Raw genomic sequence first — 26,963 nt, forward strand, 5'->3', positions numbered from 1 at the left:
ATGTTAAGCAAGAAGTCAAAAAAAAAAAAAAAAGTCAAAACTGTTTTACGATGACTGAAGGCCTTTGCAGGACATGTAGCTGACCTATGTGAAAGTTATAAGCATCATAAGAATAGCTCTTCTAAGTTCCAGTAAACTAGTTTGCAGAAGAGCTTCTGACCTCTGTGGCTATTGAGCACTGTGAAGCGGAGATGATTCTACTTACTCATTCTGTAAACACATAAGCAAGTTCAAAGGGAAATCAGTGCTAAGGAATTTTTGAAGGAAATTAAATCAGCTTTTTACTATATCATATTGTATCAGCACAAAAACTTAGGCAAAAAATTGTAAATACATATTTTACTAACACCTCATTAACACCTCATTGGATAAGCAACCAAAACCTGCATCCAAATTCCATGAAGCTAATTTCCAGATCAAGAAAAGAGTTGCAAATGATTTTTCTTCTTTTATAACCTTTTGATTTAATGAAATACTTTCAACTTATGTTTAATCATCAAGTTAGCACATATAACGTACAGCTAGAACTGTAATCTACTTATAAATCACCATATTAAAAGTACTGTTATAGTAAGGCTCTCCAAGACATGTTGTACCTCATTTTTCTCCAAAAAGTATTACTAAGAGAATTTTGCAGTACTTTTAGTAACAGTAGCCGCACTAGCTACATTTGCTGTTAGATCTGTACAAAACTACATCTCTCCCCTTGACATCTTGAAGATCAGAGGATCTCAGGGTGTCCGCATGTACAAATTTACACATTTCTGTCGTGTTACAAAGTGATCAGATGCAGTGACTTGGTGACAGAACCAAGAAAGAATATAGAAATTTTAATATTATAGCTATCATGCATATTGACTGCTTTGTTTCTGCTTATTGCTTTCTTCAAATGAAGAGTATCAGCAAACACCATAAATTGTGATTTTCTAAGTACTACAAATACATATACGTAACTTCAGTAGAAACTGTGAAGTAAAGCTGCTTCCCTGTCCTTACAGTAAACCCCACATAAATTATAATCATTGCAACTGAAGTCAAAGACTGTGAAATTACATACTGTACACTGTTAGGCCATGTAATAGGAAAGACTCCCATGAGGGTGGTTCTCTCATTAAGCCCTAACAGAATCATACATGATATCGTAACTGGTTGCTTCAGAAATTGCAACAATTGAGCGCGATCTTACGAAGATTAACCAGGTAAGAGCCTAGGAGAACAGAGGATGTACGGGAAGTACCTCTAATTGTTTTGCGACCGGGGAGAGTGTGTTCTGCCTTTGTCAGCAGCAATTAATCAGGTGTATCCAGGAAAGATCCCTGCTAGGTAAGGGCAGGAAGGGTATGGCTTGACCAATGCTAAAAAAGTAGCTTATGAGAGAGGTTGGAAGGCCGTGCTAAAGCAGTTCTTAAATTTATTTTCCCACGAGACACTATTTTCTCCGTGTAAGTTACTCATTAACTTATCGTTTGTTCTTACTTCGCACATCGCCGACGTGCTCCCACTCGCTCTTTTTGGCGGGGGGGGGAGGGGGGAAATCCCCCCCCCCAGTTTGAAAGCCACAGGGGAAGCGCCGCCCAGGAGCAACCCCGACGGGCTCCCGAGTGCGGAGCCTGCGCCAGGCGGCCGCGACCCCGCGGAGCGGAGCGGCGCTGCCGCGCGTGTCCGACGGCGCGGTCGCCCCGAGCCGCCGCCCGCGGGCGCGGCCGGGCCGGGACGCCGCGCTCCCTCCCTCGCCCGCCCCGGTCCGCGCTGGGCCGTGGCCCCGGGGAAGGCGGGCCTCACCTGCCCGCTCCCGCTGCGCCTCCCAGCCAGCCGGGACACTCCACCCACCGCGCCTACTTGCGCGGCCCCTCCGCGGCGGCCCCAGTCTCTCGCCGGGGCGGCACAGCGGGCGGCGGGCGGAGCTGCCCCCTTCCCTTCCCGCGGCCATGGCGCGGAGCCTCGCGCTGGCGGCGGCGCGGCTCCTGGCGCTGCTGGTGAGTCCTGGGCCGGGGACGGGATCCCTCCGGTAACGGGGTGGGAGAGCGAGAACAGGGCTGTATTTTTCACCCCCTATCTGGGGGGGAAAAAAAGAAAAAAAAATACGCCCCGCAGGGAGGGGAGCGGCGGCCGCGCCGCTTTCCGCTGCGCGGCGGTAAGGGGGCGGCCCGGGCCGCGCCCGGCGGCCGGCAGCGCCCTGCCCGCGGGCTGCGCGGCCGCGGCGGCTCCTGCGCGGCCGCCGCCTCCGGGCGCGGGCAGAGCTTTTCCCCCGCTGCCGCTGGCTCCTTTACAACGGGTTTTGCTCTTGTTCTTGCAGTTGGAAAGCGGGTAAAAATAATCACCGTTTGCTCTATGAAAGTAGGTAGAAGTAGAAAAAGTTGTTTGAAAATGAGCGCCGCATCTCGAATGGCTTTCGTTTTCCCCCTAGATTCTAGTAGGAACAGGAGTGTAGGGAAGAGCTCATAATGTTGCCATTTTCTTATTTGAAAAGTCTTCTGTGTTTATGAGCTGTCCTTTTTTTTGAAGGTGTAGTGTCAGGAGGGAAAATGGATAATAAAATAATTAGTGGAAATCTTTATTGCTTTGTATAACAGATTTCTTAAAAATCCAAAATACTTCTTGGGCTTTTTTTTCCTTCTCACTCTTTCTTACCTATCAGCATTTAGATCTTCTATATTATGAAGTAATCTTTTCAGTCTTAAAACAGTATTTCATAAAGAACTGAGAGAAAATGACGTTTGATTTGTTTGATTTGGACAGACATTCTCTAGCTACTCAGGAAGCTTTCCCTCCCGTTTAACGCGTTTCCAGGCTGGCAAAACACCTGCAGAAGTTGGGCAGCAGCGAACCTGGGAGGGGAAGCCAGGCCCCAGATAATGTCGGAGAGCCAAGGAGCTGGGCCGCATTAGGCTTTTGCACAGCTTGTAGGGCTGCCAGGGACAGGAGTTGTAGATAGCAGCTTCGCTTCCCAAGCTTGAGATCCGGGAAAATCAACTTTCTTAGCTGGAAACTTGTTTGAAAGCTTTAATGTAGATTTAGTTGGCTAAGAGTCAGCCAGTAACAGTTAACTCTGTTCTTAGAATCAAGGTGGGAGTTGTGCTTTGGTTGCAAAATGTATTATTTTTTTGCCCAAAAGCACAGTGGGAAATGTGCTACTTGTATGAAATTTTTCACTAATTCTTTCTGTAATTTGTGAACCAATGCCAACATCTATTTTGGTGGGCCTGTACTTGCTCAGGATCCCATTGGCTTTGCCTGAAGAAAAGAGGAAAATGATTTACTCAGTCCTTTCAGTTAAAGCCTCTGCAGGATGCAAGATACTAAAATTGAACAAAATTTGGTTTCTTAGTGTGCCTTAGATGGACTATTCTAGCAAATGGAGCTACCTTAGTTGGTTGGTGTTAAGAAAGAGTAGCACTGTTGTTTTTTTAGCTCTTTTTTGCTAATCTGGACAAAGCTGTTAATGTGGGTGAAAGTCTCATGGCTTATTTAAGCCAAGATAAGGGTTATTTATATTTTATGACATGCAAAGAAGGCACCGAAAACTTCAAAACCAGTAAGAAACTGCTAAAAAAGCAAAAGTAGTCCAAAAAAAACCCCCACAACCTTGTCTTCCAGCATAGAAGCATCAAGAATATCAAATTCTTCCTTTCCTTGTTTTTTTCTGGACATGTCTGGTGGTGATTTGCATGCTGGTCTGTGGTCTGGGTCCCCTTAGGGTCGGGCCTGGGCACCTCGCAGAGCTTCCTGCAGCCCTCTTCATGCCTGTGTCCCTGCCTCTTCCTGAAAGACCCTGGCGCCTGCAGGATGATGGCATGTTTGTGTAGGTGCGGTCCTGGCCTGGCGTGTGTCCAGAGTGCACGCCCAGACCTGCGGACCTGCAGTGCAGGCACAGCTGCTGAGATTTAGAAGAACCTCGGGAGTTTCCCTATGATTTCTTAGGCAGGCGGATGTCGTATCTTTAGAAGAGGAGATCTTGGACACGCTATCTGTGGTTGGGTCAAAAAAGAGCTGAGAGATGTATGGATTTTATTATGCGAGTAGCAAAATTTCATTTTTCTTTGAACATCTCAGATTGTACTTCCTTGATACCGGTGATCTCTAACTCTGCTTAGGCTAGGTATGATAAAATTTAGTGCAGAATACATCAGATTACTACTGTAATCTCAGAGCCAGTAGTGATTACCTTTAAAGTACATAGAAACCTGGGGAGGGGGAAACAAACATAATAGTTAGCTTTAAAAAGAGCAAAGGTGAGGAAATTGTAAGCACCCAGTTTATATTCCCAATAATATGCCGAAACATGGTAAAAATTAACAAGCATCTATGCAGTGATTCAGCAATTCAATATTGTTCCAAAAATTAAAAAAAAAAACCAAAAAAACAAACTCAAAGCATTATGGTGAGATATAGTGAAATATGTAACACCTAGTATTTTATCCATCCTACTGAACTCAATGAGTATATTAAAAACAAAAAAAATGCTTTCCTGAATCTCAATCAGACCTCCTAAATCTGCATTTAAGAATCATGCTCTGTGATTCTTGGAGCAAGGTTAGAGAACTGGGATTCTTTAGCCTAGAGAAAAGAAAGTATGATGACACATGATAACAGTTTTCAGATAAATAAAAGGTAATTGTGAAGAAAGGGGGATTATACTGTTTGCTGAGCCCATTTGCATGACAAAGAGTGAGATTCTGTTTAAGACGCCTAAATTTAAGTGTCTGAGCTTCTATTGTGGTAGAATGAGATGTAGTTGATACAGAGGTCACCTAAGCTAGTGTTTTAATTTGGATCAAATTGCACTTTTGAAGCAAATCTGGAGTGCATGAATCTGATTCCTTCCGGATGAAACTAAATTGGGAGATGCATCCATCCACTTGTGGGTGTCTGGCCAATGGGATCAAACTCATTCTAGTCTGAAGTAAAAACCGTGGAGCTTGTGTAGCACAGTGCTGGTTCTTGGCAGCAAGTGTTTTGCTATACAAATCTTCTTGCTTTGGGCTTTGCAAAGTAGATACAGCCACAGTCAGTGGCACTCAGACAGAAACAGCAGCTGTGAGCTGGCTTTACGGTGCCTTGAACTGCTCGCTCCTCTCCTTGCCTGTCTTTCTGTTGAGTTTAGTGGAAGGTTAGACACCTTGCATTCACGTAGACATAGAAACTTGGGTGTCTTAATCTAAAACTGAATCTCATCCAAACGGCAGTATGATCAATTTGCAAAAGGAAGAATTAGGTTAAGAGTTCAGGAAAACTTTCAGTCCGAAAGGGTAGCAATGCACTGCCAAGGATTAGCTAGTGAGGTTGTGAGATCTCCATCACTAGTTTTTATGGACAGGTTAAACAGACTTTTGTTAGGAACCATTTAGGTATAGTTGCTGCCTCAGGGCAGGGAAGATGGACTACCAGATAACCTTTGCCATTCCCTTCAGCCTTACTTTCTAAGTGTGCAAGATCTCCACCTACCCAGAGTCTTGAATGCCAAACTGGCACGATGTGCAAGATCTGGATCTCTTAACACACAACGTATATGAAAGGACCATGTTTTTAAGGCTTCTTGCTTCATAATGAAGCAAGTATAGACACACCTTCTTACTCAGCCTGTGTGTTTACAGTATAAAATTCAGGCATGTGTTCAAAGTCTGTCCCTTTAGTCACTTCCTGATTATCACATGAACTCTCATTTGTGCTAGAATAGCCTGCCGTCCCTATACGCATCGCTCCCTTTTCCCCTGCTCTCTCGCCTACGCCGGCTGTCCTCTTGAAGCATTTCCTTCAAGCCTCAGGTTTTCCAGCTCTTTTCTGTAACAATCCAGGCATTTTGTGACAATGCCTCCTGGCTTTGAGTCATCAATAGATTTCATCAGTAGGTGCCTTTTCTGTGTGTGTGTGCATGTGCGCACGTGTGTCTGCGCATATGCCGAGGCTTTAATCTACACTACGTGATAGGCTCTCACTGGGATGTTTAATAAAAAGTAGCTCTATATTATATATAAAAAAGGAAATTAAGAATTAAACACCTGTTGGATATGTGACTTTTTCACTTTTGCTTCAAGAAGGTTTCATTGAAGAGTGCTTTTTCACATTTTTAAATTTGTGGATCTTTAAAAATTTTCAGTGAAGATGCAGGATCCCTTTATATATTTCTTACACATGGATTTATGCATGTTGTAAATAAAATTGCTGTTATTAAGCACTTTTTGTAGATCTCTTAAAAGTCCGTTCTTAGATCCCCTGTGAACCCTGGAATATAGATTGAAAGCTGCAGAGACAGCAGTGCTTTTTTTATTATCTTAGCAATAAAACAGGAAGTTTTGAGGTTATTTTGTTACTAGACAGACAGATTGATCTTGGAGTTATCTTAATAAAATACCATCATATTTCACTTTCTGTTTATAATCCCCAATGGGATCCTTCTCAGCTTTCTTGATATGTTCTTCTTTAAAGTTCATCTCAGTGGAAGACATGCCCATTCATAGACTTCAGATATTTTTGTTTATCCTGTGGTTCCCAGGAAACTTCTTGCTTTATGCCTCTCATCTCTATTAAAGATTGAGACAGAAACATTTTTCCCTTCAGTTTACCAATAAGGACAAACAAGGATGGTCAGTACAAGCTCTTGGCACCTATTCACTTTCCAAGAGTTGCAATCCCCACTGAAAAACTGACTATAAAACAATTCTCCTGTCACTGATCTCACGCACTTATCATTGTCTTATTGCTACAATATAAATTTTTATTAAAATTATAAATCCATAAAATTAATACAAACAGTTAATAAGATTAAGACTTTTTTTTATTAAAACAGCTTGATATGCAGCCTAAGATCCTGTAGATCTTACAGTGCCTATCCTTTAGGGAACTTACTGCTTACTGAATTTTTGTCTTCAGGATTCATGTATTGGGAAAATCGCCATTTGGAAAACAGAGTTTTGTTGTGCAAGTTGAAACAGTCTGCTGCATTTCCCAACACTATCCTCGGCATTGTGTGGGAGAGAGAAGGTCTTCTGAAAAGGAGGAAAAAAAAAAAAAGAAAAAAAAAGACTGTCATAGATGGTGCAATTAAGGCTGAGTCAGAGGAAGGAGTGAACAGGGAGATCCCAGTCCACAGCCTAGATAAAAGCCAAAGAGAATGTAAGGAAGTATCAACTGATTATTTCAGGTGGAAATCAGTTCATCTGAGACTGAGTTGTCTTAGGCATTAATATGAATAAAAATCATGTAAAGTGCAAAATGTAAGCAGATGTAAAAGTGCTGGGAACAATACAAGTATTCTCTTACTACCTAAACAAAGCTCAAAAGCTCAATTTATTGATTTTTACATGTTATAGTAACCTACATTTTTGTTTTCAAATGCCTACATTTTTGTACTGTTTTGTTTATTTATTTGTTTGTTTTTTTTTTCTGCCTGCAGGGAAAGTGGATGTGAACATAGGGTCTCTAATAATTTGCTGGGGCTCCAGTTTGTTTCAGCTAGCATAAGACACCTAGCTAAAATGTTTAAGCAAAGCCTAGTTATCCCAGGCTCTTAGTGCATGACGAGTTAAGCATTTCTGATACTGAAGTTTGACATATTAGAGCAAGGATGATTTGGTTCCTAGCATCTATTTCTGTGCCTTGTTTCTGTGAGGAATAGATGTGTGTCATTTTTCCTCCTAAGTTAGGTGCTTAAAGATGACCACAATCAATGGATTAGTAAAGTTAGTAGTTAGTTATTAGTAAAGTATTAGGAAAGTTATCACTGGAAAAATGATCTGCTTTCAGATGTGAAATGAAACAGAATGCAAGAAGGATGGTGAGGATCTAACCTCTGCTCACCGGCCACCAGAAATTCTTTTATTCTCTCTCCCCCTCAGTGGATTCTGACACAATCAGTAAGCTGAAACAGGCAGTGCAACAGGGAGTAAAGCGAAGTCATTGCTCTGTTCTAGCTGTTTCAATGTCGTTGCAAAAGTGTGTATGCCGCTCTAATGTTTTCTACAGAACTCGTAGAGATCTTAGGCAAATAGGGGGATTTAAAACTTGAATAGAAGCTGTGTTACACCAGTGCTGGCATCATACTCTGGGGAGATTGTACAAACAGTTGTATAGCTGAAAAAGAAGAAAGTGTCTCTCAGACATATCTTTTTTTCTTGATCTTTGTAACATAGATACATGTGCAGAAAAACTGCATAATGTACTTTAGAATACAGAATATGACAGTAAAAGAAATTCTAAGTAAACATCTACCTCTTTCATTTATATGTCAGCAGAAGCTTTTTTTTGATGTATACTTGCTTTTGGATATTATTTAAAATCTCTTGTGCTCATATGTGGTCAGTAACCCACCATAACATGCATAATCCATGATTTGTCCAGAAGAGAGTGAGCTGCTCCAGGGTGCTGCTGACGGTCGACACCTATTCCTATTAATGGCAATTTACCATCTTTTGAAATGCCGAAACATTACTTGGTACTAAAATATGAAGGTTTAAAAATGACTGTAAAATCAACATTTACTGAGAAAAGATTATTGTGTCTTGTCTGCTTCCTGCCCTTCTAGGAAAAAGACTTGTAAAACTTTTAATTGTGCTGAATTTTGCAATTATAGCATATTTTTAATGTTGTTTCAGGTAAATTATTCAACAGTAAATATTAAGTAGTAAATAGTAAGTGTTTATTTATATATGTCAGATTCCTTCTTCTGCATGTTTTTGCAGTTCTTATGTGGGAAGTTATATAAGTTTAGTTTTAGTACTGCTTAAGTGAACATAGAATTAATAAAATCATATAATTTACTTTCCAGATCTGCTTGAGTTATGGAAATGGACTCCATTTTAAGGTAGGAAATGATCAAAAATTGCTTTCTTTATCAGTGCCTGAAGAAGGGTTCTCTGAGCAAAGAGCAAGTGGCAAAGGCATGCTTTCCTTCAGCTGATGAATAGCTTGAGTTGTACCATTTTCTGAAACTTGAAAGCTGTGTAACAGATGATGAAATGTAAGCAAAAATGGAAGTGAATAGGATCAGTGCTGTATCTGTCAAAATGAGTGATGTTCAACTTTGGGAAATCTTCCCTAAACCATTACATTTGTTGCTATTTTCTTTGAACTCCTCTCCATAAATGAAGTAGACTAATTTTCTGGAAGATGTTAATTCTGCATCTGGAAACCTAGAGCCACAGTAGGGACTAGGCTGGGCATAGAGGAAGAGAAGGAGAATCATGTAGTTGAGCAGGGATAGCTGAGGCAGTGGGTGGGTTAGACAGAGGTCTTTCATTTCATGGACAGAATCTGTAATAGAGAGAAGGCTTAGTATAAGGGAATACTGAAGAGAGTAAACAGTGTAAGGCAGAAATGAGGGTTTAAAAAAAAGCCTATAATGTCAAATTTCTTCCCACATCTGATGACAATCACTTAAATACGACTGTTCTGGTCGACTTTCACCAGCCTCTGCTCATGGTAGCTTCCTTATGTATTTATGTATTTAAAGCCTGTCTTGCATACTTCTATACTGATAGAGATCAGTGTTGTTTTCCTCCTCAAACAACTTTTGAGGAGCATATGTCTCTCAGATTGTGGCTGAGAAGTCTAACGCTGCTGTGTGGTTTCTAAATCGTTAGCTGCTAAGAGTTCTTATTTTCCTTGGAAGAAAATGAGTGGTGAGGTCAGCATGCAGTTTGGGCAGCCAGAAAGCCCAGGTTACAGAGGGTATTCAGAAGTTTGGGCTAAAGCAGAATAAAACATTCATCTTAAATGGCCAAATGTAATTCTGAGATTTAAACTTGTTTTTTCACAGATTTACAATCAAAAGGACAAGACTGGCATGTTGTCTCATCCTCAAAGTCTTGTCAGACAGAAGCGCGAATGGACAGTCCCTCCTGCTTTCATACGAGAGGAAGAAGACAACTCTTACAAGAATCCAATTGCTAAAGTAAGACCAGGAAAGATAAATATAGAATATTCATAAAAACAGAAAGATGAAAATGTAAAATAAGAGTGTGGCTGCCTTAAACACATACACAGGTGTTTTTTGAATGTTGAAGATCTATCGAATGTCAGTAAAAGACTGTCACACCTGCCTTCTGTTTCCTTCCTTCAGTAAATGAGTTACTCTTGCAGCCTGATTTGGGGGTCTCATCTTTTTCCAGCCACCAGTTTTCATAAAACTTGTGGGACTGCATTACCTTCGAGGGTTTTTTTGCTCCCTGCCCCAACTCAGGTGTAGCTGAACTTGGCAAGTGTGTCCAAAAGCTATTAACAGTGATTGGGCTAGGTCTAGGATTGGATAGCAAGGTCTACCAGGAATATGGCTATGTATGCCTAATTTTTTTTTTTTTTAATGCAACTGGGCTGAAAATAACCAAGGTGTTATCCTGTCATGAAAGACTGATATGCATATGGTTCAGTACCACTGCTGAAACCTGAACTCACCACATCTGTTGCTTTGGTTTATAAAGTAATTGTTGATAGTAGTAGACTGTTATACCCTGCTTGGACTTGATCAGCATCATCTTCATGGTGATGCTGGTGGAATGGGACACGTGCTTTTCCAGGGAATTTCAGATAATTCCTGGCAGCAGAGGAAGGATGTGATTATACTGGATCTGTCAGGGAGTAATCTCTAGTCTGTGCCACCTCTTCTACCTATTCCTCCCAGATCTGGCCTTTTTCTTCCATTTTAGCACTTTTCCATTCCTGGTCCCGCTTGCTAGCTTAGGTCTAGTCTCCGTTAAAAAGATGTTACATCTTAGTTCCAGGTTTTGCTTGAGTAGTTTTAATCTCCATTCATTGTTCCTGACCTTCCCCCTCTGCCCCCCCACCTTGGTCTTTCTCCCTGTTTTATTTGTCCCTGTCTGTTTGAGCAGCCAGGTGCCTTCTTCCCTCATTCCAGCTTTTCATCTTATCTCAGTGCTTTTGCAAATCTTCCAGTCAAACTCTTGCTTGCACTACCATCCTATCACACTCTCTGTTCAAGCAGTCTCAACTTCCTTCTCACATAGACCTCTCCATTCTAATTTTGAGGCCTGCGTCCCCGTCCTGACTGTTGAACTGTCTCATCATGTTCCTGTTCCCCCTGCGTTGCATCCTCAAACGAGCCTGTAACACTTCTTGCAATCTCTTCAACATCTCCATACCCAAACAAGCACAGGAAAACATTGTTTCTGTTTGTTTGTTTGTTTATTCATTATTCTTAATGTGGTTTTATTTACTAAATACAATTTAATCTGTTGTATTCCTGCAGATACATTCTGATCTTGAAGAGACAGGGATAGTGGTAACTTATACTATATCTGGTCAAGGAGTAACAGAACCCCCTTATGGATTATTTGTTATCAATGGAAAGACTGGAGACCTGAACATAACGGGAAGGGTTGACCGAGAAAAAACTCCAATGCTGCTTGTAAGTTGAATAGTTGCATTTTTTTCCCCGCAAGTGTCCTTCTATTGATATATATCTATTTTTTAAATAATTTATTTATTTTTTGTTCAAATGTGTTGACTTTGGTTATTTTTGTTTCTGGACATTTCTTCTGCATGACAAAGTAAGGAATAACCGTATATATTAAAATTATTCATTGTATTTGCTTTCGCTCTGTATTATTTCAGGTCAGAGGTCACGCTCTGGATAAAACTGGAGCAAAACTGGAAGAACCAATAGACCTCCCAATTAAAATCATTGATATAAACGACAACTTCCCAGTTTTCTCACATGAATTTTTTGTTGGTTCAGTTGAAGAATTAAGTGAAGCAGGTAACAATATTTTTAAAATTGTTTATTCACTTTTCTTTTCCCAACCCATGCAAGGACACAAATGACTTTGCTATAATATATTTGCAGTAACAAGGATGTGTTCTCTTACCTGTGTGGAGGTTATTTGTTTGTGTTTGCATGCAAGTTTTCCATTCACAGCTAAGCTGTGTGAAGTAAGGAGGAGAAAGTATCCACCCATATAAAGTCAACAGACTAGAGCAACACTTTTTGGTATGGTAACTTGGTTTAGTGTCAAAGCTACCATAAATCCAGGGACTGGAGTCTCTCGGCAGGAACTGTATGGAAAATGCAGTCCAATTTCTGGGCTAGCAATCTTGGTGACTTTGGGAGTTGATTCCACTCTGCCATGCCTATGAAAAGTCCCGATTTATCTGTGGGCTGGAGAGGTACTTTGCTGTTAGAGCATATGGCCCTGACCCAAACCCCAACAGAGAAGTTAGCAGCAGTTTTCCTGTTAACAGGGGGCAACACGTCAGGGGTCAATTGATCAGATCTTGGGGCAATACATTATTTCCCAGAAGGTAAGAAAAGGAAAGTTTGGGTAAAATAAGCTGATAAATCCTTCATGGTCTCTGTGTCAATGTCACAGTAATCTGAAGAAATAAATTATTGAACATCCAGTTCCGTGAGGTATTGAGTTCCCTCCGTTCTCTCTGAAGTCAGTAGGAGTCATGTGGTAGTCACCTCTCTGCCTGCATCCCAGCTAATGCTTAGACTGAGTATGGGTACTAGAAACTAAGATATGCCCTTTCCAAGAGGACAGGATCCTCTGCTATGACTTACAAGAGGATTGCACCCTGGGGTCTGCCATGTATTTTGAGTGAAGCTGTGGGAGGACATTAGCAAAGAGCAATTCCTTTGTTGATGTTCAGATAGGAAGGTTAGTACTGCTCCCTTTTGTATAATGTGTGAGGGAAATACAGCTTGTGTCTACAATAACTTTCTTTTTCTTTATAGATGCAATTTCCTATCAGAAGTTTTATCAGAGTTCTTATATTACTTGATATGTTGAATAATTCTGGTGCACTGAATTCTGTAAATTTGAGATGTGTGTTGAAAATATGTTTTTGTTTACTAGAGGATATACTTTTAATGAGTATTACTTGGATTTCAAGGACACTTCTTCAGCTCTATTTATCAAATAAGTAAAGGCAGGAGGAAAAGACAATTGTGCAGTGAGTCTGTCAACACTCCCTTATCTAGAAGGTTACAGAAAAAATACTTGCCAGTGTGTGGCAGTGTAAACCGATAATGTGTTTTGTTTGCTCTTTCAGGTACAATTGTAATGAGGATAAATGCAACAGATGCAGATGAACCAAATAATCTAAATTCCAAAATTGCTTTCAGAATCATTTCCCAAAATCCTGGTTCTGCATTCCGTATGAATAAAGATACTGGCGAGGTTCAAGTAGCAACAATAAACCTTGACAGAGAGGTAAAACAACTCCCATTGGTGTCTCCTTAACAGCGTGCTTCTAATGCCTCTTGCTTTGGCGCCGCCTGCCCAGGCAGAGAGTTGGTCCTCTCCTCTTCCTTTGCCCCTCTTGGGATTAAAGGATGATCCCTTGTCTGGTTGATGCATATTTTTCAGTGGCTGGAGAGGGGGGACAGGATAAAGTTTGTGTCACCAGGTCACCTCCTGTGCTACCGGCTTGCTGCAGCCTGAGCAGCAATCGCGTGGAGCGAGGAGTCAGTTCGCCCCGCTGCAGAGCAAACAGCAAGGATGGCTGAGCTCACACTCTGCAGAGCTGCTGGCTGTACCTTGATTTTCGTAGCCTTTATGCAAAGCATTGTGCAAAGAATTACGCCTACTGCTATGAAACAGTGTTGAAAGCTGTGTATTACCAGCAGCTTTCCTCTGCTTGCATGTGTTTTTGCTGGCCAGCAGATGGTGATGGTGGTTGGCTCACTATACCTAAGGGCAGTGTCTCTGCATCTAGCTCTGTCCTAGCATGCAGGTGTCTCTGCTGCTGTCCCTGCTCATGTCCACTGACTTTTTCCATTCTCCGTTTAGACGAAGTCTAACTCTTTGTGGGGAAATCTAAAACTCCCAAATCCTTTTCTAAGTCCAGGACTTCAGCAGAGCCAGTTAAGGTAGTTGTGTGTGAGATTTAATGCTAGTTGAGGGGGGGAGGTGTTATAACTGGCCTTTTCATGAGAGGGAGCAACAAAAGTATAGTAAGGATAATAATCTATACTATGAAACTTTGCTTTGCTTTTAAACATTTAATTTCTATATTGTGGCAGACACATAGTAGCTATTCTTTGATGGTGGAAGCAAAAGACAGAGGTGGTGAATCAGGTGGAAATGCTGCAACATGTTCTTTAGAAATCAAGATTTTAGATGTCAATGACAATTTTCCTGTTATCGAAAGTCGCATGGTAAGTACACTTATAATATTTTTTTTCTCACACCTGCTAGTATCACATTGTTTGCAGACTTTGTTTGGAAGGCTTTCCTGTACTGATGAAATGAGGTAAATTATCACATCTTTTTAAAGAGTATTGTTTGATTGCAGCTTGAAGGAAGCATTGAAGAAAACAAAGCAAATGTGGAAATTATGCGAATAAAAGTATTTGACAAAGATGAAGAGTTTTCCGATAACTGGCTGGCAAAATTTACGTTTGCTTCTGGTAATGAAGGTGGCTATTTTCATATAGAAACAGATACCCAAACAAATGAAGGGATTTTGACTCTTGTGAAGGTTAGTATATTCTTTACAGAATCTTCTTTAAATATCAGAATAATTTATTCTTTTTAGTATAAATTGACATATAGATTATTTATATTCAGTGAGTCTATAAACTGTAAATAACTTGAGGTGAACACTCCTCCTTTTTCATGTTCCATGGCGTATAAAATAATTTCGTACAAAATAATGATTCTGTCTAGTATTTCCATTTGCATTCTGTGTGACCTCAGATATATCTATGGGGGCAGAAGTCCCCAAACTTTTCTAACTGTCAACAGCACGAACACGTACACTGTAACCTTTACCTTATTTTTGCTCTCCTTACTGTCTTGGTTTAAGTTTTATTTCCCATGGCCAAAGGTAACATTGCAGGCAATGCTTACTCCATGAGCCATAGGTTACAGACTGTTTATTTTGTAAACTTCCATATAGCTTCCACTCCCTTTTAGTCCATAAGAACTGAAGATGGATAGTGCCCTAAGAACTCTGTTCTTTTTTTTTTTTTTCCCTGTGGTTTCCTTGAATAATTGTAAAAATTGGTAAGTACTAAGGAATTGGTAAGAAATAATTGAAGAGCCAAGTAATATGGAGTACTGATGCATTGAAAGTAAAGACAATATATGGGTAAGACTCATTGCACATACCCTTAAATTAGTTTAAATTCAACAATATAAAAGATACAACTATGATGCCATCCATGGAAAAATAAAAAGAAAATCTTTGTTACACATTCTTAAAGAGGTAAAGCATGATATATTGAGAGTAACATGTTAACTGGCAGCTCTTCTTTGCACTATAGCACCTTTCACTGACATTATTTAAATACTTAACTGTATGACTGTTGTCTAGACATCAAATTCTGAGTGATCTCTTTTTCTGTGATTGCTTTAGGAACTAAATTATGAAGAAATGCAAAGCCTAAACTTGGGCATTGTTGTTACAAATAAAGCAGAATTCCATGAGTCAATTAGAAAGAGCTATAAAGCGCAAGCAGTTCCAATCAAAATTAATGTCATTAATGTCCAAGAAGGCCCTAAATTCCCAGGTGGCACAACAATTATTAAAGCAAGTGAGACCATGCGGAAAAACCAGGTTATTGGACAATATCAAGCCTATGATGAAGATACTGGAAAAGTAGCAGAGCGTATTACGTAAGAATCTTCATTTTATAACCATCCTAACTATTGTATTTTGTATATTATGTCAAATTAAATCTTATTTTAAAATAAATATATATTGGACTGAAATAACTTGAAAGGCAATCTGTTTGCTACGATGCATAATTTAGACCTAAAAAGAAAACATCATAATCATCAAAATTCTATTATGTAGAAAGTTACTGGCTTAAAATCCTACTCATTTTGATATATATGGCAAGACATGAGTGTTTCTCCTGAAACTGTCTGTGCGTGCCTGCTATTTGTCATGCCCTTACATTTTGCAGAGTAGGTTTATTCATTTGACTTTGTCTGTGGAAATATTAGGAAGAAATATACAGAAATGTATATAAATCAGACAAAAATGGTGTAAAACAAGTTTGCATGTACATATGCGTGGCTGTGTTTAGATTTTTGAGTTGCCATTTTCGAGCCAAAATTTGATTGAACCATCACCATGGCATTCACAGACCCAGTTGCAACCAGCAGAGATGCACACCTGGCTGTTGGAGGCCTGTCCTCCACTCCTGTAATACAGTCGCTGCTGCTGCTGCTCAGATTTTTGGGGCAGTAGGGATGGAGGGGAAGAAGACAACCACAACCAGCAGCAGAGCTCCCTCTCCTGCTCATTTCTTGCCCTCAATCTACCTTTCATAATGCCTCCACGCTCGAATCCTAGCTGACTCTAGAGAGGGAGAAGGAAGTTTCAATGTTCAGGGTGTGCTTATAATCTTGTATTTATAGTTTAAACCAGTTACCAAAGCAGGAGAATCAGACCTCATACCAGGGTATCTTGTCTCAGCTTCAAACGAGGAGCAAGCTGCCTTTTCCGTTGATGATTTTGCTTTTAATAAATATGTACACTTTTTATGCACTTTTAATCAGGTACATCAAAGGAAGAGATTCAGCAAACTGGATCACGATAGACTCAGTTACAGGTGAAATCAAACTTGCAAAAGACCTTGATTATGAATCGGTTCATGTAGTAAATGGTACCTACACTGTCACCATGTTGGGCGTAACTAAAGGTAAGTCGAGAGTGTTTTGTTTTCACACTGTTTGGTCAGACTTACTTTGTTGCAGGTTTCCTGTTTGTTTAGGGTTTAATTTGTCTTGCACAGCTACAGTTAGTTTAACCTCCCTATCTTTAAGCACCTGAAAGTTAGGTGTGCAGTGCAGTTTCCCCTAGGCTCTGTTTAGAGGAGAGAGATGGGCATCTCCTTGAAGACGGATGAACCTTGGAATGGGTTCCTGAGATGCCCATTTCTCTCTTCTTCGACTAGATAGAGGTTAAACACACGGTTAAAATATGTGTAGTGTTCAGGTGGTAAAGTTAATGCACCCTAAGAGAAATAGCCAATGCTCAGCTACGTTGCTGACAGGCACTTTCTCATGTGAAAGCTGCCGACAAAATCAGTGCAAAGGTTCAACTAACAGGTAATTGAGGACCAACTCCTATATTTCTGGAAGTAGCACCCTGTATTTCTGTAGTGCCTCTTTCGGCTTTAGCTATCCCTTACTGCATTCTGAAAACACATCTCAATGTTTTTCTGATACTACTTTTAGCAGCACCTACAAGTATATAAAGGTTGCTTAATGCTGCATGTGTTCCCCTTTTTGGTAAGGGAGGGTTGCTTTGGATCTCAAGTCAGCTCTAATTGTCTTGGCACTGAAGTTAAAAATGATACACTCTTATAGAGACATCTTGGTGACTAGGTGTAACTTGTTCAGTTCATGCGCTTCCTTTATCCTAAATCCATTTTGCTGCCAGGGGTATTGCCTACTGAAACTAAATTAAAGGGTTTTGTGAAGCTGGATGAGAATGTCTCTTGTAAAGGTGGAAATTGTGTTTATCTCTCAGTAATCAGCAGATTTCAGAGTCCTAAGTTTTCTTCAGTGCTAAGTAAGAGAGATGCTCAAAACTTCTGGTGCATATAATTAGAATTCTCACTTTGTAGTCTGCATGCTACTGTACAACTGTATGTATATCAAATCAATATAATTTGTCATATTTTATATTCTTAGATTTTCCTAAGAAAACGGTCACCGGCACAGTCCTTATTCAAGTTGAAGATGTGAATGATAATTGTCCAGTTATTGTGGACCCTGTGCGGACTGTGTGTTCAGATACAAAATTAATTGATGTTACAGCTGCTGATTTGGATAGTTACCCAAATGGTGCTCCCTTCAGTTTTACTCTCATTGAGCCAGACAGGACAACAAAAGATTGGATGATTGGATCCAGAAATGGTAGGAAAATGTATTTTAAGTTGCTGTCAGTTCTTTGGAGTTTTACAGAGGTGTTGCACTTTGTTAATTCTGGTCATACTGATAGTTTGGCTGATTCAGACAAAAAAAAAATCCTCATATGTGGAGTCATGCATGAAAACACATCATTTGCATCCTACTCTCTTCTCTAGTGGGTGTAAAAGCACAATTGTGTATTCTGGGACCTGTCTCCTTCTCTCAGTTGGACCATCTTTGCCTAGCTTGATGACCCGTATGTCGTGTCCAGGAGTTCTTGGATGACACTGGGATTAAACCACACCCCCATCTTCCACAGAAAGCAAACAAAATGATGCGAGATGCACTTCATTAAAACTAAGCTTGGAGATGTGACTGCGTTACTGGGCTGCAGTTGCTTAGCCTTTAGTAAAAACAATAAAAATAAAATAAAATAAAAAGTCTGCATAGTGTGGGCCTTGAAAAAGGGAAATGTTATGCAACCTGTCCAGGATTCTCCCATACGCTAGGGGAAGGAGCAATAGCAACTGCAGGCCTCTGCAATTGCAGTCCTCTTTCTTAAATCATTTGAATGAGTACTGTGAAATAAGTATTTTCTTCTCATTTCTATTTATACCCACCTAGGAGATACTTGAAAGAAATGCTTCAGGTAAATGGAAGGCACCAGAAAATACTTAGGACCAAGAAAGAATTCTTAGACTTTCTCACCCCACTTGTAGTCAGGCCAGCAGTAACTGTAGGGATTGTTGCTTTTCAGAGTAGGTGATGTTCCCCAGTTGGGATCATCTGGACATCTCTCACCTAATTGTGTCCTTGACATCACATGGCCACAGAAATGAGTGGTATTTTGACTGCCCTGGTCTCTGCCTGTGGCCTAAAACAGATTATCCTATAGGCTGAAATTGTTTTTTGTGAATTCATCCTTTAGTTATTTGGATGACGTAAAGGTTAGGGCTAGACAGGCGGTCAGGTTGTATTGTGTAATAGTCTCTGCTAGTTTGAAACTCTTCCACAATTATCTAAGACTGCAAGTGGGGGCAGCTGCTTTGTTACCAGCATGAATGATTTGATAAAAATAACAGTGTATAAGCTGTAGCAGCAGCTAATTAAAGTTAATCCTATTGTATTTGTGTGGCTTAACCGGGGGCCTGGGTGGGAGGTTGGAAAGACTTTATTTCCCTTAGTTCACAGGAGCTAACTTTTTCTTCACTCATTTCTTGATTGTCCTCTTTAACCCCACTCTTCTGCCTCAGACACTAGTATACAGCTGATCCCGCAAAACCTGAAAACCGGCCAAACTGAAGTTCCGATCTTAATACAAGATTACCAAGGGTTCAGCTGTACCCAGAAACAGTCTCTACAGTTGACTGTTTGTACGTGTTCACGTGACAGCTCTATACCCGCATGCGCCGAACAGCAGTCAGCGGGTCTGGGACCTGCAGCAGTTGCACTTATCATCTTGGCATTTTTACTTTTGCTGCGTAAGTAATTGTTTTATATTATCTCAGAAGCACTAAGAGTATGGTCTGTGAGGCACCTGAGAAGAAACAGTCCCTGCTCTCAGGGTTTATCATCTCTATTTACTTTGTGAGTAAATTCCTAGTTTTTATGATGTCGTGGCAAATTTCCAACTAATTTTGGTAGTGTCAGCATTTCACCCTCAAAAGATTTCAAGTTGTGCATTTTAAAATTAATATGTCAGACTTTAATTTTTGTTTATCATGCCATAAATACCATGTGGAGTAGGAGTAAGAAATCTTCTCAGCGTTTCCCACACTTCCCCATGTGAACCCTAACTCTTTCCACTCAAGCCACAGTGCTGTGGCTGCTCTCTACACTCTTCTCCCTCCCTGACAGCTTGAATATGGTTACTTATTCTGAATAGCACATGACATTGTCTTCTGAGTTTCTATTTTGTCTTACTGAAGAACAAGAACAGCACTTGGAGTTGGGGTATGGCCAGGTATACCAATGCTATATTTAAACTGGCAAAAAGTTATTGTTTATATTAGTATCAATCTAGCTGTAGCAAAACAAGAGTTCATTCCAGGCAAGTATGTTCTGCTCCTGAAGCAAGATTGTTTTCAGTTCCCCGGGTAACACTGTAAGCATATCATAGGAGTAGTGAGGTAGAATCTATGTAAAGTCATTTGTCTAGTAGTAAAAGCAGAGGAGGACTTAAAATTTTAAGGTTGTACAGTGATTATTTAGGGCTCAGTTTTGCAAGATGGTATCTTCAGTAGAAGTACAGCTAAACATATGCATGATCATTTGTAGAACTGAGGCCTTGACACAGGTTAGTGGTCAGTTTACTTTCTAGAAAACCACCCTGGCCTATGTGTCTAGGAAATATTGGGAACTTGTCTGCAGCCCTTATCAGTCCTTATACTGATCATTAACTCATTAAAGATGCATTTCTGTATGGGAGCTGCCCAGGACTTCAGTATTTGCTGTTACCGTGCTTTGGCCCTAATCATCACATAGTTAATGGCAAACTGTGTTTCCTTGCAGTTATTCCACTATTACTGCTGTTGTGTCCATGTCGATCGCAAGCTAAGGGATTTGCAGCAATACCGGACTACAGCGAGGAGATGTTACGTAACTGGAACAGTGAGGGAGCAGCTCCTGAAGAGAAGGCATGTTTACCTAATAACATCTTGCTTTGATTTTCATCCAAGTATTTCGGTTTTGCACTTGGCATCTCTTCCACATTATGGGTTGGTGTTTCAAAGCTGTAGAGCAGATTTTAACCACACATGAACGTTAATTGAAATTAACTCTGTCAGGCTTAGCAGAAGATATGTGGAAGATGAATTCCATCAGCAGCTCTGGAAATACCAACTGTGATGTTTAAATTCCAAAGTAAAGGGAAAGTAATCAAGCAAGTGTTGATAGTATCTGAGCAGAAGATAGGAGTGTGGGAAAAGCATTGATGCTGTAAAGAGTAAAGTATGTACATTTGCAAGCCTAGAGCATTCTGTGCCCATTTGGGAGTACGTTAAAGCAGTAAAAGAATGGGTTATAAAGCTTAGCTTCCCATCACTAATTTAAAGTTTCAGGTTGCATTTTAATTGAATTTCTCATGTTCTCTTTTCTTAAACAAAGGAAATTCTTAAAAAAAAAAAAAAAAAAGGCAGAAATAACTAGAAATATGCAGAAGGAAAGAACAGGGAGTTCAAGAGAAGTTTGCCCTTTCTTGTTATCTTACAAAATCCAATTTTCAAAAAATGGGCATGACACTAGCACACTTTTGGGTGCTAACAAAGAAACAGGAGTAAAATAGTAAACCTTGATTTAGTGCCAATACTCCCACTAGTTTTTGATGAAAGGCAGTAGACTTAATAGGGAAGACAAACTTCTAGGAAAGAAGAAAGGTCCAGCTAGCACCACAGAAGAGACAGTAGGCAGTATACACTCTCCACTTTTTTTTGTGGGGAAAGCTGGGCAGTATCACATGTCTCTGGCTGAAGGGACTACCAAAACTTTCTTGGAACAGTTGAGCTCTCTAGAGTTTCACAAGTTTTTTTTTTTCTTTGTTTTTTTCTTTTCCTCTTCCCTGCTTTGATTCCCAGCCCTTTGAGTTTTAAGAAACTATGCATCTATAGAAACACTCCTCTCTTCTCCTGAGAACACAGTCATGGAAGCTACACCCTATTTCATGAGGCACTTTACTCTTTGCAGCAACATGTTATAAGTACGAATTTGAACAAGTCGTCAAATGGCACCCTTCCAGGTCCCACCCAGCCCCACTGCTGGTTTGGTGAGTTCCGTGTGCTTGACAACACAGCTTTCATGTCACATCTTAATTTGTGTTGTTTTACGTAGCCAGTGCTAAACCTCATCACACCCACTGCAGCGGGGAGGTCGAGAGCAGTGGCCAGCGGAGCAGCAGCAGCGGCAGCAATGAATGCAGAGGAAGCTGTGGCAGGAGGCAGCAATTCTGCATCTAATGTAAGAGAGCATTGCAACACTGTGACGAGGACCAGTGAAAGATGGGAAGAGCAAAGGCCTCTCTTTTCTGGTGCTGATTATGGAGCCATGGCAGCTGGAGGGGCTGAAGGCGTGACAGTTGGAGATGGCAAGACAGTGGTGGCTGGAGGAGGTGTGATGGTGGGAACTGGAGGAGCCATGAATGAAGAATTTTTAAGAGACTACTTCAGTGATGTAAGCATATGAGTAACAGTGTCTTGATATTGACGCTTAGAGATACTAGTATGTGATTCTTGGGAAAGTGAGTTGTGAAATGCCAGTTATGTTATTGCAAACATAGATCTTGGCCTGGATATAATGTTCTGTGCTGGGTGTATCTGTGGTGGGGCCAGTTTATGGGTTCAGGTTCACATGTGGAACTTAAAGCATAGCAATGCTCAGTCTTGTAGTACTCCATTTAGAAGATGTCCCCGATGAGACCCTCCTTGAGAGAGACTGGGGAATGGAATCCAGGATATTTGGCAGCAACCAAGGAGCGCCTTGTTCACAAGGAGAAGCCATGAGGGAGATGATGTGATATAAACCTCAGAGGCTTAAGCACCTTACACTGCTCTGTAGGGAGGCACTTCCATGACTCTTCATGAATCAGCTAAGAACCTTATCATGGAGCAAGTGCTTGAAAGATCGCCTATAGATGGCAAAGGGTAGAGGGTGAGGTCTGTTTATTCAAAACAGCTGATGAAGTGGTGCTGGTGCTGTCTTTTTGCCCAATAGCTTGCTTTTCCTCCACACATTGTGCTTTGTAGTGTTGTACATAATCTGAGCATAACTAGCTGCTCAAGTCTTGCAGGAGAGCTTAGTGAAATGGAGTGAGTACAGTCAGCTTTACAACTTTTGGGAGGCTAAAATATCTCAGATTATAGGTAAAACAAAAATGGACAAAACAACCAATCCACGTCGTTTCAGATGTGTGCTGATTTTTGTAGAAACATCTCAATGTACCTGCTTCCAGGATCAAACATAGATTAACATATGGAGGCAATTTGGATCTGGGTACATACCACATTGTCCAGGTGCCTAAGCTAATATGCACTCCAAAACCTTGAATATGGCAGCAGAGTGGCTCTGAACACAAGCCAACAAACATATTAGGTAAAGCTGGTTCAGCAGGCCCAGGATATTTGTCTGTCTTTGCTCCTGGAATTAAAGCTGGTGCAAGCACGTACAAGGATATTCAAGCTAGCACCAGAAGCTAATTTTGTTGCAGATGCTGCTTCCAGACTGAGCTGGCCCTGGAAGCAGTGTATTCATTACCCATGAACCCTGCTTCTTCCAAAATGGCCTGTGTAGTGCCAACTTACACATTGAGCTTAAATCGCTTAATACCTATGGAAACATAGGTATTTAACTTTGCAATTTGTTCACTCTTTTGGCCAGATTCTGCAGGTTATGCTGGTGAAAAGGGCAATGGCAGGTGATAACATGTCAGCATGTACTCATTAAACATATGTTTAAATATTAGGATACTGTCAGGCATGGTTTTGACACTCTCCTACAGAGGCTTAATTACATATGAAGTCCATTCACTGAACCAAAATAAAAGCAATCTTGGTATGTTTGTGAGAGTAGAGTAGTATCACAAATGGGTATGCAGCAGTTTTAATAGCAGATGGTGATAGTACTTGAGGCTTGTAGTTTAATCCCAGAGTGCAGTATCCTTTCTCTCATTTAGTGCAATGTCAAGTTCAGATTAATTTCAGGTGAAAAGCAGTGCTAGACACTACCCTTGGCAGTTTTTGTGGGTTCAGTTAAATTCTTATTCTAACCTTTTTTTGACAAAACATTCCTGATCTTCAAAGTTGATAATGTCTGGAATTGCCATTAATGAACTTTCTGCTTGCTTTTGTTTTCTCTCTTTAGAAAGCTGTCTCTTTTGCGGATGAAGATGAAGCCCAAGCTGCAAAGGATTGTCTCCTTGTTTATTCTCAGGGAGAGTCAAGCTCTCCCCATGGGTCTGTTGGCTGCTGCAGCTTTATTGAGAGTGATCTTGATGACCACTTTCTTGATGATTTAGGAGATAAATTTAAGACTCTGGCAGAAATATGCATGGGTAGGCATATAGACATGAAAGATAGTAGCTCCAGGAATGAATCAAGTTTCGGTCTTAATGACGCAAAGCCGCAGTTCTTAGATCAGCAAAGTACTTTCATTTCTGAACAGGCCTTTGCCTCAGGCAGTGGCTTGCAGCCAGCCCAGGCAACGCGCAGGGATAATGCCATAGGACCAGACACTGTGTCTCAGGAGGTGGTCACAGAAACAACCTTTGTATCGAGGTCTGGGCAGCATGAGGCCAGGCCTGTTTCCAAACCATACACTGAGAGCAATGTCACTGTGACAGAAACATCCTATCCTGCAGGCCCTCCTGCTGCTGTTTTCCTAGATCCCCAGTTTAAGGAGAATGTAGTGGTGACAGAGAGAGTGTTTGCACCTGCTTCAAGCTTGCAGGACATGGTGGAAATTCCTGATTTGCCAGATGGAAGTAATGTTGTGGTTACAGAAAGGGTGATTAAGGCAGAGGGCACTAGGCCAGGGGTGTTAACAGCTCAAGATCTCCCAGATTCACAGTACGTTCTCGTGAGAGAGCGAGAAAGGGTGCTTGTGCCCACTTCTGATCAGGGCTCGCTGAGCTTCCCCAGTTTATCTGAAGGGCAGAGTGTGGTGGTGACTGAGCGGGTAGTCACACCAGCCCAGGTCTCGGGGACGCAAAGCAGAAACGAGCAGACAGCAGATGCTGGACCTGGGAGGCAAGAACACGTATTAATCACAGACTCCCTGCTCAGCCAGCCAGGTCTAGCCTCAGAGGGGGTTCCTCCTACTGGGTCCACTCTGAGCAAGTCTTCGCGAGTCACAAAATACAGCACTGTACAGTACACTCGCTCATAAACGCAGCGAGTCTGGGTCTCTCCCAGGCAACAGTGTTTGGCTTCCTTTATTTCAGTACACATTTTGCTTTTGGGCTCTTTATTGAGCTCTGTACTTCTTTGGAGCCTTAAAAATGGCATGGACTGTCTTGTGGTAGTTCCTATAAATAAGGATTATGACCAAGAGGCTAAAAAAAAAAAAAAAAAAAAAAATCTGGTGTTATGTAACACTTGAAATGGTGCTTTCAAAGTGGAAAGGTGCAGAAAATATTTTTTCCTTGTTTGCTAGGTTTGCAATTGCTTTTATTATTCAGTTAGTATAACAACACATAACTACAGCTACATAATCATGGAAAAGCAGAAAAATATCAGAAATCTTGCGATGGATGGTAGGGTACAAAGCACAAGTTAAGTTTCTGAACTGTTGCTTAGTATGTCTGATCAGATCTCCCTCAAAGAGGCATCAGTTCCTCATTCTGTGATTTCCCATTTTTTCCCTTGTGGGCCAGGGCAGCTCCCCCAAAGCTGCAGCTCCAGAGCACCAGGCTTTAGCTAATTTACAATGAAATCCCTCCTTCCTGAGAAGGCCAGTCACCAAAATCCTCGTGTCCCCTGGGCGGCAGTGTGTTCCTCTTCTGGAGGGATGTCACAGCAGTGTGTTCCTCTTCTGGAGTGATGTCACAGCTTCAGGTTATCAGCATTTGTGTCTTCTGAGTCATTAATTGCATGTTGGCACATGGGTTAAAGAAAGTGAGTAGCAAAAATGCAAAGAACTCAACTTGTTCAGTATCTCTCAACATAAAAATTTCATTACTTGGCATGGGTCTAGACTGACAATGCATGGAAAAATAAGCATTTGTATCATATAGATTTTCACTGACTTCTAACTAATCACTTAATGCATGAGAAGCAGCCAAAACGTAATTTAGCTTTAGAGCCAGAGATTCAGTGGCTTCTGTTAGCAAAGTTTATGGCCCTTAGACATCTGTTGGGTCTGATTTACAAGTGCAATTAAGTGATTTTTATTGCATCTGTGAACTCTCAAGCACAGAAATGACGGTGCAGCCTAACATGTATTTTTGAAGTTCTGTTGGCTCCAGTATCAGAAGTCCTGTGGCCTGTGTAGTGCTGTGTAATGGTAGCCTCTGTTAGCTCTGACAAGAAAACAGAAATCTTACTGTAATTCTGAAACACTTAGAATTTTTTTTCCTTGAAACATATGTGGTAAAAGGGGAAAAGAGTATTGTAATATTTGGCACTATGTATATATGCACATGTGAATATTTATTTGTATGCAGTTTGAAACATTTAAGGTGAGCTTTTTTTATAAAAGAAAATATAAACCACTGTAATACACTCCTCATGGTTTGCTGGAGTAGAAAGAAGTATTTTAGATTATGTATTAGCACTGTAAATGTTGACCTCATACCTGTAATACCAGTATGCTAGTCATGGTAGTGTTAAACGTATGCACATGCAGGGCTTCCTGGCTGTCTCCATTTCTGCTGGACTTTTCATGCAGCTGCAGTGTTATGTTTTCCATTGATATGTTTTGCCTTTGACTAGAAATGCTTTCAGTGTATTTTATTTGAGGAAGAAGAAGATAGAAGTTGATTCATAAACACAAGAAAGAACTGTGGCTATGTTCAGCAGGGTGTATGTAAGCACGGGCTGTTATTTTAAGGGGAAGAGTACTTCCAAGCAAATCAAACTGCTCACTTGTTCAGTCCTGTTGGTTATTTATCTCTTAAACTCTGGTTTTAAAGTACATGTATTTACTTTTAAGAATCATGCAGTTTTAAGTGGTGAACACTTTTTTCCTGCAGTTAGAGTATTTCAGACTTTTTAATTGATTATTTCTGTATTTTTATGCAATCTTAAATAAAAATTCTACAACAATTTTTGTCATTACTTACTTAGGTTTAAAACAGCTACCCTGATGAAAAGAATAACTTTTCTGTTTCTTTAAATTGAATTTTGGAAATCCTAGCCCTAATTACTGCAAATACAACAAGTTTAAAGGGCTGTCTTAAAGACAGAGCAATAAATGTTGGTGTCCTGTTAACTTACAGATTCTGAAAAAGTCAGAACTCTGCATGTCTGTTTACTGACAAGTTCCACAGAAAGCTGTAAATAATCATCACACAGTTGCTAGTACAGCAAGACTGGTGATTTCTAATGAATGAATATCAAATAGTGAAGTTTTTTGTTTGTTTGTTTGTTTGTTCTTAAGCACCACAATCCACCATTTCACCCACATATCTTGCACTGCTTCATAAATGAAATC

The 26,963-nt window shown here is 40.6% G+C and overlaps 1 protein-coding gene across 1 annotated transcript; it reads left to right on the forward strand.

Moving 5' to 3' along the window:
- The first annotated feature begins 1,701 nt into the window (after positions 1-1,701).
- On the forward strand, positions 1,702-26,575 carry DSG2 (desmoglein 2). Its single transcript, XM_064507354.1, has 15 exons — positions 1,702-1,976; positions 8,765-8,800; positions 9,755-9,889; positions 11,201-11,359; positions 11,566-11,710; positions 13,006-13,166; positions 13,979-14,113; positions 14,251-14,436; positions 15,316-15,575; positions 16,467-16,609; positions 17,607-17,831; positions 19,079-19,306; positions 20,337-20,465; positions 21,655-21,989; positions 23,676-26,575. The coding sequence occupies exons 1-15, from the start codon at positions 1,929-1,931 to the stop codon at positions 24,696-24,698; spliced, it is 3,348 nt and encodes a 1,115-aa protein (XP_064363424.1). The 5' UTR covers positions 1,702-1,928; the 3' UTR covers positions 24,699-26,575.
- The last annotated feature ends 388 nt before the right edge of the window (positions 26,576-26,963 follow it).

The sequence above is a fragment of the Dromaius novaehollandiae genome, chromosome 2, assembly GCF_036370855.1.
Source record: "Dromaius novaehollandiae isolate bDroNov1 chromosome 2, bDroNov1.hap1, whole genome shotgun sequence".
Classification (NCBI taxonomy): Eukaryota; Metazoa; Chordata; class Aves; order Casuariiformes; family Dromaiidae; genus Dromaius; species Dromaius novaehollandiae.